This window comes from Raphanus sativus, chromosome 4, assembly GCF_000801105.2.
Source record: "Raphanus sativus cultivar WK10039 chromosome 4, ASM80110v3, whole genome shotgun sequence".
In the NCBI taxonomy this organism is placed as follows: Eukaryota; Viridiplantae; Streptophyta; class Magnoliopsida; order Brassicales; family Brassicaceae; genus Raphanus; species Raphanus sativus.
The window spans coordinates 44,305,529-44,318,957 of record NC_079514.1 but is presented as its reverse complement, the minus strand read 5'-3'; the positions used below and the strand labels follow the sequence as shown (position 1 = coordinate 44,318,957).

At 29.5% G+C, this 13,429-nt stretch overlaps 1 protein-coding gene across 1 annotated transcript; it reads left to right on the top strand.

Moving 5' to 3' along the window:
- Positions 1 to 10,823: 10,823 nt before the first annotated feature.
- Positions 10,824 to 13,429, top strand: LOC108849175 (cysteine-rich receptor-like protein kinase 18). The gene is made up of 7 exons (XM_018622692.2): positions 10,824 to 11,680; positions 11,770 to 11,889; positions 11,959 to 12,059; positions 12,132 to 12,342; positions 12,429 to 12,666; positions 12,733 to 12,886; positions 12,975 to 13,429. Exons 1-7 carry the CDS (start codon positions 11,125 to 11,127, stop codon positions 13,311 to 13,313), a joined length of 1,719 nt encoding a protein of 572 aa, XP_018478194.2. The 5' UTR covers positions 10,824 to 11,124; the 3' UTR covers positions 13,314 to 13,429.

Here is a 13,429-nt window from a genome sequence, read left to right as displayed (position 1 = left end):
GTTGAAAAAGCATAAAAATTTCTCTTGAACTTCTCATCAATGGTGTGGCCTTATGTTTGTCACATGCATAATAACATATGGACCCATCCCTCTTTACTCCTTTTTCTTAATTTCAGAATTTATCACACATTTCGTTTTTGTATAGGTTTCACTGTATATTTGGTCTAAATGGTCTTTATAGCCTATAGGTTTATCCTCACGGAAGGCTAGACTTGCTTTATTTCAACAAGGAATCCGTTAAAACTCAACTGGTTTTGATCTTACGATGGACAATGTGTGATTAATATGATGAGTATAACTTGCTTTTGTGGTAAAATAGTCGATAAATGAATAGAGGGAAAAGACAAAACAAATGAGACAAAGTCTAATCACAATCCATGACGTAGAGGTTGAATAGCTAGCTAGCTATAAAGTCTAACATCAATCAGATCAATGTGTTCTTCTCTTCACGTGAACTTCTCTATTAATTTTCGGTTTTGCCTCAATGCTTCTCTTATCTTAATCGTACAGTTTCAAAACGTGACAAATAGACATCATAATATTTCTCAATAGAATTCGGCTATTGGCATATTGTGTTTGTACAATCTCTTTTTAAAATAGGACACTGTCCCCTAAGAGAAGTGTCTTGGACCAGCCTATGAGCTCATCAAAGTCGGACTCAAGAGTGAACATATAAATGATATTCTGTTCAAAGCTTGATCATTAGAGCAGTGGGTTAAATTTTACCGTTTGGTTGGTTCGGTTAGTCTCTTTTTAGTAATTTCCCTTGTATATTAATTGAAAAGTATTACAACATTGTTTTGTATCCACGTGTTACCATAAGAATGAAATTCAAAATTTTTGAAAAAATAGGTCGGTTTATCTTAATTTAGATTATATTTTTATTAAACTAACTATCAAATTGATAAATAGTGTACAAAGAATATTCTCACACTTTCTTTAAATAAAAGTTACGAAATTATTTAATATGATTAACATATATATGATAATTAATAATTAAAAATAATATATATTTGATAACAATTTTTGTATCTTAGCTTTTTTTGTTTAGTTTTATATTATTAAAAGATATTAAACAATCACATTAACCATATAATAAAAATTTAAATTTTTTATATGTTATATTAAACAATCACGTTAAATGTCTCACACTAAAATTTTGTGATCAATGGTTTAATTTTTTGTAATAAAAAGATATAAATGAACATAAATTGTATGAATATGTAGTCTCATTTAATATAGACATAGGTATTATATATATATTAATATAGTTTAAAATTAAATTATATAACATGTAAAATACATAAATATGTTAATTTTTAAATTTGTATTGAAAAAGTATTGAAATCTTAATATTTTAATTTTAAAATTTTCATTGAAAAAATTGGACATTAGAATTTTGTGTTTATCATATGAGTATGAATTCTCAATAAAAATATTTATATTAAAATATACTATATATGTGTGTCCCATGTCATTGAAATTTAGTTATGTATTATATTAAATAACTAAAATGATTATTTTGATTTATTTAGCAAAAAATATCGTAAATAAACAAGTGGTACTTTTTTATTTATGTGTTTACTCTAATTTAATTATATACATAATATGTAAATGAACACAAATAAATAATAAATTTTAAAATTATTTTTATATATGACGTTCATTCCGCACAATTGCGCGGCTTAACTTAGTTTATATTAATTCTAAAATTCTAATCATTTTTTTAAATATGAACATACATCTATACTATTAAAAAGAAACATTCTAAAAAAATCTACTTGTACAAAGTTGTTAGACTTTTTTTTTTGAATGAATGATAAATTTTATTCATTAAAAAACCTTTTTACATCAAAGTGTAGACATTTTTTGAACTATAAAATTTTTTCTTAACTTCAATCTCAAAAGAAAAATCCAACCCCCCAAAGTCATTATCTACACTCTTGTGCTAAACCAAAATTGGAGTCCGTCCACAAAACCTCTTCCTTTCTGCATACTAATCAGGCTGAGCTTATTCTTATCTCCTTGTCAACAAGCTTTTGCAGAATAGCAATGGCCATGAGCTTCTCTCCATTAGTTGTGGGACTTTTTCACTAGAAACTGAATTTTTATTAGTCTTACCTTATATTTTATTGTTACGATTTTGTCTCAATAATATATATACCATATTTGAACCTGTGAAAATTCCTTTTGTTATTAACATTAAAGTCGGTAACACTATACCCTATATTTACGATTGCTAATTTATTTTACAAAAACTATATAATTCCTATGAGCCACCAACGACTTCTAAACCTGTCTCATTAATCTCAACATTAAAATATGGCTGATCTAAAACAATATAATAAAATTATATCATTCAGTTGAGCTACCAACTATTACACTCCTTCTTTCCATTGATCAAACTTCTATCTATGAAAATTAAAAAGTCCTTGGCTGTTTCATGTTGACCTTCTATAGCCTCTCTTCTTGAAACAAAAAATACCATATTTCAAATTCTTATTCAAATGTCTGTTAGCAAAAAAAATGTCACTTAATCAGTGCTGGTCTAACATTTTACACTGCCCTAATCCAATTTTTAAATTATGCCCTTCAATGTTTTTATCCAAAATTACAGACATTAATATAAAAATAACTAAGGCTTTCATATATTCACATCAAATTTTTATAGAAAAACAGTAAACAAACAAAAAATATAATTACATTTTTCTGCAAAATCATTTACTAATTTAATAAATATTTAATCATATCAGTCTTAATTAATCCATTTAATCTCATGTGTAACACAGTAGACCACAAATAAATATATATATATATATATATATATATATATATCAATTTTAATATCAGCAAATTTTTTAGCAATGATAATCGATATTAGAATAGTTAGCAATACATTAAGCAATTTATGTGTTTGATAACAATCTTCCATTATTCAACAAAAAAAAATACTTTACTAGGCTTTGTAAATTTTCGATGTTGATTCTCATAAAAAATTTTAGTCATCTAAACATATTATCATAGACTATTTCTTAATGCATATCATTTTGAAGTTTTCAAGTCTAAACACTATGATTTCAAATTATTATAACTAAACATGTTAGTATTATATTAAATAAAAAACCTTATCAATTTTGTTAATTTATAAACATTAAAAAAACAAACTTGAAATATGCCCTTTTAAATCGGATGCCCCAATCGATGGTTTGGATGACTTTTCCTCTGGGCCGGCCCTGCACTTAATCTAAAATCAAACATGACAGTGTTAGAGACGTAGACCACCATAGTTGTGACCCGATCATACCACATAATCTGACCTCACAAACTATAAAACGCTACATCACATATATATTATTGAAAAAGTACACTTATTTTAACAACAAGGTTGGTTGTTAATTATAAATTCATATACTACTTAAAAACTTTTCATATCTATACTGTTGTAAACGTTTTTTTGCAAGATCTATAAAAATTTAAATAGTAACAAACAAGGTTACAAAAAAATGAATAGATTGTGGGTATGCTAAATATCTATATTCTTAAAAAATTTTGTTAAGAATTAATATAATATTAGAGATACTATTCTCAAAACAGAAACAGAAAATAATTAAATTACTTGGTCTAAAAATTTATTTATTATGACACAAATACATCAGTTTCCTTATTTATTTCTATCAACCAAAATATATTAAAGAAATCTACTTATATTTTATACCAAGAATTTTGGTAACTTACGAATATTACAAAATATTCTATCCTAAATTACATTAAACCTACAATTTTATTAGTGAAAATTTAAGCCCATTTTTCTAAAACCAAAAACCAAAATAATTTTAGAAAGCCAAAATTATTACAACCCATTTTACACCTAAATGAAATAAATCATAATTTTTAAACTCAGATTTTAATAATGAATCATATGTCTCAAACTTAATTTTTAGTTTGGATTTATAATATATTGAGTAGATTTAGAAAAAGATAATAGGTTTATAATAACTACAGATTTTCATATGCTTGGTTTTATATTTGTATAGCTTGATTTTAAATATACATATATATAAATGTGTGCAACAATCTTTTTAATAACAGGATTTACTTTATTTTATAATTTCTATACTATTAAACACACAAATTTCATCTTCCGATATATTACAAACAAATTACAAAAACGCAAATGCTTGATCACATCCATATAAATCAATATGACTTTTTAACTTAATAATATACATCAAACGCAAAATACTATTCTACATAAATATTGTTGTTAACCCGAAAAAACCCGCGTTTTGGAAGAGTGGGTCAAAATCTAGTGACCTTTTAAAACAAAGGTTTGAAACAAAATCAGTATGACCAACAACCTATCGACCTCGAATTTGTAAGACTACATAGAGAAACTTATAGAAACCGTAGAGTGTATATATGGAAATGATAGATTAGTCAATGTGCTCTATTGCATTGAATATTGTCTACTCTAGATGATGCAGCTCCCATGACAAGATTCATGTACTTTATGTGTGCATATATATAGTTTATACTCATTATTAATAAGATTAAGAAAAATTCTAAAAATCAGCTTAGGCGACGCCTAATCATCCGCATAGGAGGCAATTCGATCCTATCTTAAAAGATTTTCTTAAAATCCGATATATACCGATTTATACGGTCCATATTGGTTTAAACTATTCAAATCGGTTTAAATTAGTGTATATATGTTAAACTAAGAAATAATGTTTGTATAAATCCACAAATTGTTTATTTTTTTGTATATTTAATTTTGATAGTTCATTCAATAATTTTATAATTAGACTTAAAACTAAAATATCTCATATAAATGTAAAATATATATAAAATAAATCAATATTTCGTTAAGGCATAGGACTCGTCTAAACCCCGAATAATCTGCCTAATAGTTTAAAGACTTAAAATTTTAAATGTTAGACACCCACATAAACTTCACTTATCATTCTATGTGCCTCATGGCTTCACCGGTAAACTCTGAAACTGTGACTGTCGATTCAGTCAATTTACTCAATGTTAACACGTCAAGTGTGACTAAACTCACTGCCTCCAACTTTTAGATGTGGAGCAGTCAAGTTCATGGCTTGCTCTATGGCTACAGTCTTGCAAGCTATATCGAGGGTACATTCGAGGTTCCTCCACCGACAAACACCAACGATGGTCTAGTTACTGTCAATCATGCTTACACTGTGTACAAATACATGATCAACTCCTCTATAGTGTCTTGTTCAGTGTTATCTATGTCTCCTTGCAACTACATAAACATTGGCTAAGATCTGGAAGAAACTCTCCTCTACATATGTGAAACCAAGACGAAGCCATATCCAGCAGCTACGTCAACCAATCAAACAAGGGAAAAGGGAACTAAGTCAATCGATGAATACATGCAGGGATTTATTGCTCGATTTGATCAACTTGTGCTTCTAGGTAAAGCAATAGACCTAGAAGATCAAACGAATACATTGTTGAAAGTGTGTCTGATGAGTACAAACATGTGGCTGATCAAATCCAGAATCATGATAGGCCTCCCTCTCTCACTGAAGATCATGAGAATTTACTAAACCATGAAGTTAAACGACAATCTATGGTGGTCAACTCTTCTCATTTGCTGTTCTCTGCGAACGTTGCTAGGTCCTTCCAAAAAAAAAACAAAAAACTATTTTTAAACAAAAATCGATGACAAAACCGCTCCAACAGTCGCAACTCTCAAAATTGACCGCAACAAAAACTTTCAAACTCAATATCAGGGTACGCGCGGTTATTAAGGAAATTGCCAAATATGTGGTGTCTACAGTCACAGTACCAGCCGTTGCTCACAATACCAAGCATCGAGTGCCTACTCAAATAACTCTCTTAGTCACATGAAGACGAGTGTATTGATGGAGAAAGGAGCAGAACAATTGATTGCGATGCTTGAAATGATGCGAGTCAAGTATTTTAATTTGACGCAGTTGCTATGGGTGAATCAAAGTCTGATATGACAACGTAAGAAACCTGATCATTAGTTACCATTTGGTTGCTGCAAGTTTCCAATGAGATGGAGTTGGATAGATATATTTATCCATGAAAACTAGGTATCTCTCGAAAGGCATGAACAATTAATTATCTAGGATATTTTTTAAAGCTGGATAGGCATGCAGAAGGAGAATGTCAAACCTAGTTTTCCGTAAAGACAACAAATATTGTATAGTTACAGTCACTATATTCAATAGCTTCTCAAATTGTTTGCTTACAGATGGTGGAAGATGCATGAATTCTCACATCACAATATAGTGGATGTGGTTGGGTTTGAAAATATAATTCAGGTTAAACTCAACTTTGAGGCACTTGTTTGGACGAGTTAGAAGCACTTGTTTGGATGAAACAAAGTATGCTACTATATTCAATATGTCAGCATTTTGGATAGGACTGCAATGATTTGATTTAGATGATTGAAAATCCCAAGTGCATGGTTAAGTAGAGCGGGGTCTGAAAGATAATAACCAAGAAGCAAAAGAAATTATTTTGGCCATTTATCTTAGAAACACACAAAAAAAATGGTTACTTCTTCGAAACAAATACCTCAAATACCCAACAATTCACAATTACCAACAGAGCTAAAGTATATATAGCTAGGCAAAGTATATGTTACATTTGGCCTTGTCTAATATATATTTCTTGTCTGGCCCTGAATCATGTGCTTGACTAGCTTTCGTTCAGGCACGGCCCTGATTAAGCTTTTCAATATAACTAGAGGAGTTGCAACTCTAGAAAAGGATTCTAAGACTTTAAAATTTATTATATACTTTATGCAGAAAACATTATCAGGTTCTTGAATCGCAAGTTTCTTCGTTTGTAGAGGGCTCAGTAACATTATCCGGTTCTTGACCAACCGGTCGATTTTCCTAAAGATTCCAAGATTTATATTAATATTATTAAAGAAAAATGATTGCTGACTATACGAAATATTAGCCATCACATTATTTAACCATGTAAATCAAATTAATGTATACTAGATTTTGATCCGCACGCCCGTGCGGATGTATATTTCAAAAATATATTGCTATTTATTTTTCATGTCAATATCAAAGCTAGATAAAAAAATTCAAATCTAAAGAACCGAACCGATCACGATCCGAAAGAGTAATACCAAACCCGAACCAAAATTGATTAAATATCCAAATTATTTAGAATTTTGATATTTAGACAACCGAAACTATAACCAATTCGAACCGAAGTATTTTGGATATCAAAATGTATCCGAAAAAGATTTATATACTTATATATATTAATTATTTTTAGTTTTAATGTATATAAAAACATCCAGAATATATATAATATTTTTAGGTTGATTTAAATACTTTAAAATATATAAAAATAGTCAAATATAAATATCTAACATAGTGGAAGTACACTCAAAACACCAAAAATATTTAAAATAATAATTGATTTTTGCTCCAAAATTTAAACCAAACCAATATATAAGTTTAGGTATTCTGATATATGTTATTCAGATTTATATACAATATATTATTTTATTTATAGATTTTAAGAAATTCAAAATATATAATGAATTTTAAAAAATAATTTAAATGGGTTGTCCGAACCTGAACTGAACCCGCAAAGATTCAGATATAATTCGAACTGAAATTTAGAAATATCTGAATGAAACTGAAATCTTTGACCCCGGAAATCCAAAACCCAAGTAGATCCGAAACAAATCCAAATGAATACTTGAACGCCGAGTCCTAGTTTTCGAACTGAAATTTAGAAATATATGAATGAGCTGAAAAACCGGAAACCTAAACAGATCCGAAACAAACCGGAATGGATACCTGAACGTCCAGCCCTAGTCACTATTATGTATCATATATATGTCATCATATAATTAATTGTATTGGTCCATCATATAAATAATCATATAATTAATAGTATTGTATATGTATCATCTTATAAATAATCATATATATATATATATATATATTTCTTAAAGTTTAATGTGAAATATAAAAATCATAATTTAAATTGGTATATGAATTAATCTTTTTGTTGTATTTTTCTTATATATATTGAAAACAGTTTTCAATAATGTTTATTGGAAAATATTTTAGTAAAAAAAAATTCTGAATATATGCATATTTTAAATAATTTATTTATATAAATCAACTTTAAATTATTATTTTTATTTGAAATATATTTATAAATTTTAAAATTTTATTTTATAATTATTTTAGACAAAACAATGTTTTTAGGTAATTAAATTAGTCCATTTTGTATATTTTAAAACTGATATAATGGATTTCCAATTTTTATTAATAACATAAGCCATTACTTTTTTCTTCTTGACATACTTTTATCCATGTTTTCAAAATTTTAATTTTTTTGCATTAGTTTTCTATGAATTATTATTATTTTTTATGATATTTTTTTTGTTGAAAATTGAACTCTTGAAATTTTTATATTTGACTAAAGTAAATAAGATAATAATACCGTTTTTAAAAATTATTTTATATAATATACTATTTATATTTCAGTTTGTGTTTTTATTTTCACCATAAAAATTGTAAATAAAAAGAATTGCAAATATAGTGACACAATTGTAAATAAAAAGAAATATATAAAGAAGGTTGTTTAATTTATTGTAAAAACAATGGTTAAATGTTTAAATAAAAAGAAGTATTAAATATGTTATTCATGTTTCTAAACAATTCTCATTTATTATTAATTTATTAAAAATACAATGTCTAAATGTGTAAATAAAATAAAATACACATCTATATTATCCATGTTTCCAAACATATCTCATTTATTCTATTATCCTTGTTTCCAAACAATTCAATTGTGCACTTCAACTTTAATAATATAGATTTTAGTGATTTATCTTAATACACTTTGCCTATATACTTTTGACTCCTAAAAGAATAACTTGTATTATATCTTGGATCGGACTCAATATAATAATTTGTAGTGTCAACTTTAGTTTAGGGAACCTGTCAAATGTAACCAAGTTGTCTTGGCCTAGTGGTAAAGGGGTTCCGGCTGGAGCTTCCGCCCTGGGTTCGATTTCACTTGGTCATCGGGACTATCGTTAAATCGCAAGAATACGTGGGTTGCCGTCGGCCTCAGGGGGATTAGTCTTTGGACCTAGAAAGCCTTTGGGATCACCCCTGGTTAATCAAAAAAAAAACTGTCAAATGTAATCTGCGCGAAATAATAAATAGGTTAAGGACTGGTTATGGTTATGGGCTGTTGTTGAGTGAGGGAAAGCCTCTTAATGATGTACGTATGAGTTGTTTTAAGATCAGTGGCATTTAACCGTAAATATTAGGGAAACTTTTGGGTTAATATCTAATTGTACTTTAGTTTTTAATAGATTAGAAATAGCTAGGCAAAGTATATGTTATGTATGACAAAATCTCTTAACTTAATGAAGTTATGTAGTTAATATTACGAGTTTAATTTCATTCATCTAAAAACTAATGTAGATGTTAAAAATCGTTTAAATATCTCGTTTCATCAATTAAAATATGATCGATCCAACCATAATTTAACTAAAATTAATTTAACCCATGTTTTAAAACATAAGAATATTTTTAACAAATTCTAATTTAAAAAAAAAATTTTTTAACATTTTTTGATAAGTAGCATTTTAACATTTTTTATTTTAGTGTATTCGAAAAATATATAATTATATTATTTCTATTTATATTAAATATGAAATTTATATAAGATATTATGTAATTTTGGTTTTAATTTTTTTTTTAATATGTTTTCTTATGAACTTTAAATAAAATTTATGTAATTTGTTTGATTAATTGTGTGATCAATTAAGTATATATCACACAATTAATCAAACGAATTACCAAATATTTACTAAAAGTTAATAACAAAACATATTAAAATAAATTTTAAAAATTAATAATATCTTATATAACTTTTATATTCAATATATATAAATAATATAATTATATATTTTTCAAATACACTAAAATAAAAATATTTAAACACTACTTATTAAATTTTATTGACTTAGTAAATTTTATTTTGTTAAAAGTATTCTTATACTTTTAAAATATGGGTTAAAATCTAATTTTAATTAAGTTACCGTTAGATACATCATATTTTATTGATATAACAGGGGATTTAAATGGTCTCTTACATTCATATCACTTTTTGGATGAATAAAATTAAACTCATGATATTAATTAAGTTGAATATTATTGTAACACATAACATATACTTCGTGTATCTATGTATGCATTAGTTTACTTTATATATATGGTTAGCCATTTTATGTAATAAGAAATCATTTTTTCTATTATTAATAATCTTTTTTTAAGTTTGAAGAGACTTTTTTTTTCTTCGAACCTATTGCTTTCACAAAATTATCCGTTCGGATACGTGTCCACAATATCTGCATAACGGATATGTCCACTCTTTTGGTTTCTATGGAAAGCTACATACACACCGCCGGCCTCTAAAGCTTTACAGTAATAAAAAATACGAATCACCGTAAACCAATATAGAAAAGAGGATAAACCAAGGACAAATTTTAAAATCCTGCTGATTGTCACAGCATGTCCGCAATATTACAAATGCTTTTTGAAAAAAAAAAATTGATATTACAAATGTTCAAAAATTCTTCAGAGAAAAATCGGAGCTTTGACTTGTCTAAGAGTGTTAGCTAATAAATGACTTGTACACACTATAACATAAAAGCCCAAAAGGCGAAGACTTGTAGAGTTCCAACTTCCAAGTCTTTCACAAAATACAAAGCAGTCAGTTTCTTATTAATGTGCGTGGCCAGTCAAGTAGATATTTCGAACTGATGATTAAATTGGTAAGAACCACAAAATACCAAAACGCAACACACATTATCTGAAAAAAATGGCAAAAAGGATTTGTGAATCAATCCTGTGTTTCTTCTTCGTGTTTTAAATAAACTTCAGTGCCATTTGTGTTTCTGAACCAACTTGTGACAACACTATTGGAATTTTTAAACCCAATAGTCTTTATGACAAGAACCGACGTCTCATCCTCTCCGTTGTCGCTTCTAACGTCACTGCTCACAACGGCTACTTCGACGGTTCGATTGGGCTTGGTCCGGACAGAGTCTATGCCACCGGAATGTGCGATCCAGGTGCTGAACCAGAAGTTTGCTATCGCTGTATCGAGACCACATCTGAAGGTTTATTACAGACCTGTCTCAACCAGTCAAGCGCTTTCTCCTGGTCAACAGAAGAAACTCTTTGCCTTGTTCGTTACTCTAGCCGTGCCCTCTCCGGGTTACTCGTCATGGACCCTCGTGAAGCACTTTACAATACCCAAGTTTTCACAATAACGAATCAAACAGAGTTTGATAACGAGTGGAAGAAATTAATGTTTAGTCTGATCGCTAGAACAACTTCTTCTTCTTCTTCAGGAGGTAACAGTTCATCTAAATACTATGGACAAAATGAATCCCTCGTGCCTTTTTATGGAAATATATCGGCTTGGATGCAATGTACACCGGATGTTTCTTCAAAGGATTGTCGCACTTGCCTAGAGAGAAATGTTATTGATTACGAGAATTGTTGCCGTAAGCACCTAGGCGGCCTCATATCACGACCGAGCTGCTTTTTCTGGTGGGAACTGTATCCTTCACCCCCCTCGGTATCCAATTCTACAACCACAAACAAGAAAGGCATGTATTTGTTGTAAACATTTTCAGAGTAATTTATTGCGAAAACAGAGAAGTTATTTTCTTTATGTTTTTGTTTGTTATTTCGACAGACTCAAGAAACTCAGGAGGAATTATCGCGGCAATAGTTGTTGTTGTTACTATAGTAGTGATGGTTGTAGGCTTGGTTATTTTCAAGCGAAGAAATCAAAAGCAAGAAATTGAACTTCCAAGTGAGTTTTTTTGTTTACTTGTTTGATTCTTTTCCCGTCGTCTGACCTGAATATTGGTTTTATTTGAAGCGGAATCTGTTCAATTTGATTTGAAGACGATTGAAGCTGCGACCAGCAACTTTTCTGAACGTAACAAGCTTGGTCAAGGTGGATTTGGTGAGGTTTACAAGGTATATATGCTCATTGTCTTTCGCACTTGCTTCTTTTAAAATGATGATGCCTAATTTTGATTTCTTATGAAGGGTATGCTCATGAATGGCACTGAAGTTGCGGTAAAGAGACTGTCGAAAAAATCAGAACAAGGTCACACAGAGTTCAAGAACGAGGTTGTTGTTGTTGCAAAACTTCAGCACAGAAATCTTGTTAGACTTCTTGGATTCTCGCTACATGGAGAAGAGAAGTTACTAGTCTATGAGTTTGTTCCTAACAAAAGCCTCGATTATTTCCTTTTCGGTCTGTTTCCTTTAACTCTGTTATACTCTTGTCTATTGTTTCTTTTTCTTGTGCATAGCTTATTCTTTTTATGTATGAATATGCAGACCCTAAAAAGAGAATTCAGTTGGATTGGGGAGTGCGGCACAACATCATTCTTGGGATTACACGAGGGATACTGTATCTTCATCACGATTCACGTCTGAAAATCATACATCGTGACCTCAAAGCGAGTAACATCCTCTTAGATGCTGACATGAACCCAAAAATTGCTGATTTTGGAATGGCAAGGATATTTGGAATGGACCAAACTGTGGCCAATACAGCAAGAGTAGTTGGGACCTTGTAAGTATACTTAAATGGATCAATTTAGTGAGCCCTATTGTTGAAAATTTAATATGCATTTTGCAGCGGTTACATGGCTCCTGAATATGTGACACATGGTCAATTCTCGACGAAATCAGATGTCTACAGCTTTGGAGTATTGATGCTTGAGATCATCAGTGGCAAAAAGAATAGCAGCTTCTGCCATATGGATGTTTTAGTTAACAATTTAGTCACATATGTGAGAAATTGTAAACTAATAAAATCCCAAAGTTCGTTTTGTGTTCTTTCACACATTGCTGATAGTTCTGAATCCACAATTTATGCAGGTGTGGAGACTATGGGAGAGAAAATCATTGCTTGAGGTCATAGATCCTTGTATTAGAGAAGACTGTAAAAGTGATGAAGTAACTAGATACATCCATATTGGGCTATTATGTGTTCAAGAAAATCCAGCAAAACGTCCAACAATGTCAATGATTCATCAAATGCTCACAACCAGCTCGATTGCATTACCTGCCCCTCTGCCACCTGGTTTTTTCTTCAGGAATGAACCAAGATCAAACCCATCAACCCAGGGATTAATGACTGGTCAAACAAGCAGCAAGTGTATTACTTGTTCAGTTTCAGTAGATGAAGCAACAATCACTGATGTTAATCCTCGTTGAATACTTAACATTTCCTGTTTGGTTTATGTTGTTAATTTCCACAAATTGTTGTCTTGTCACTAATTTTGTGTATACATACATGAAAAGTATTAAGAGTCATTTTCAGATTGAAGGAA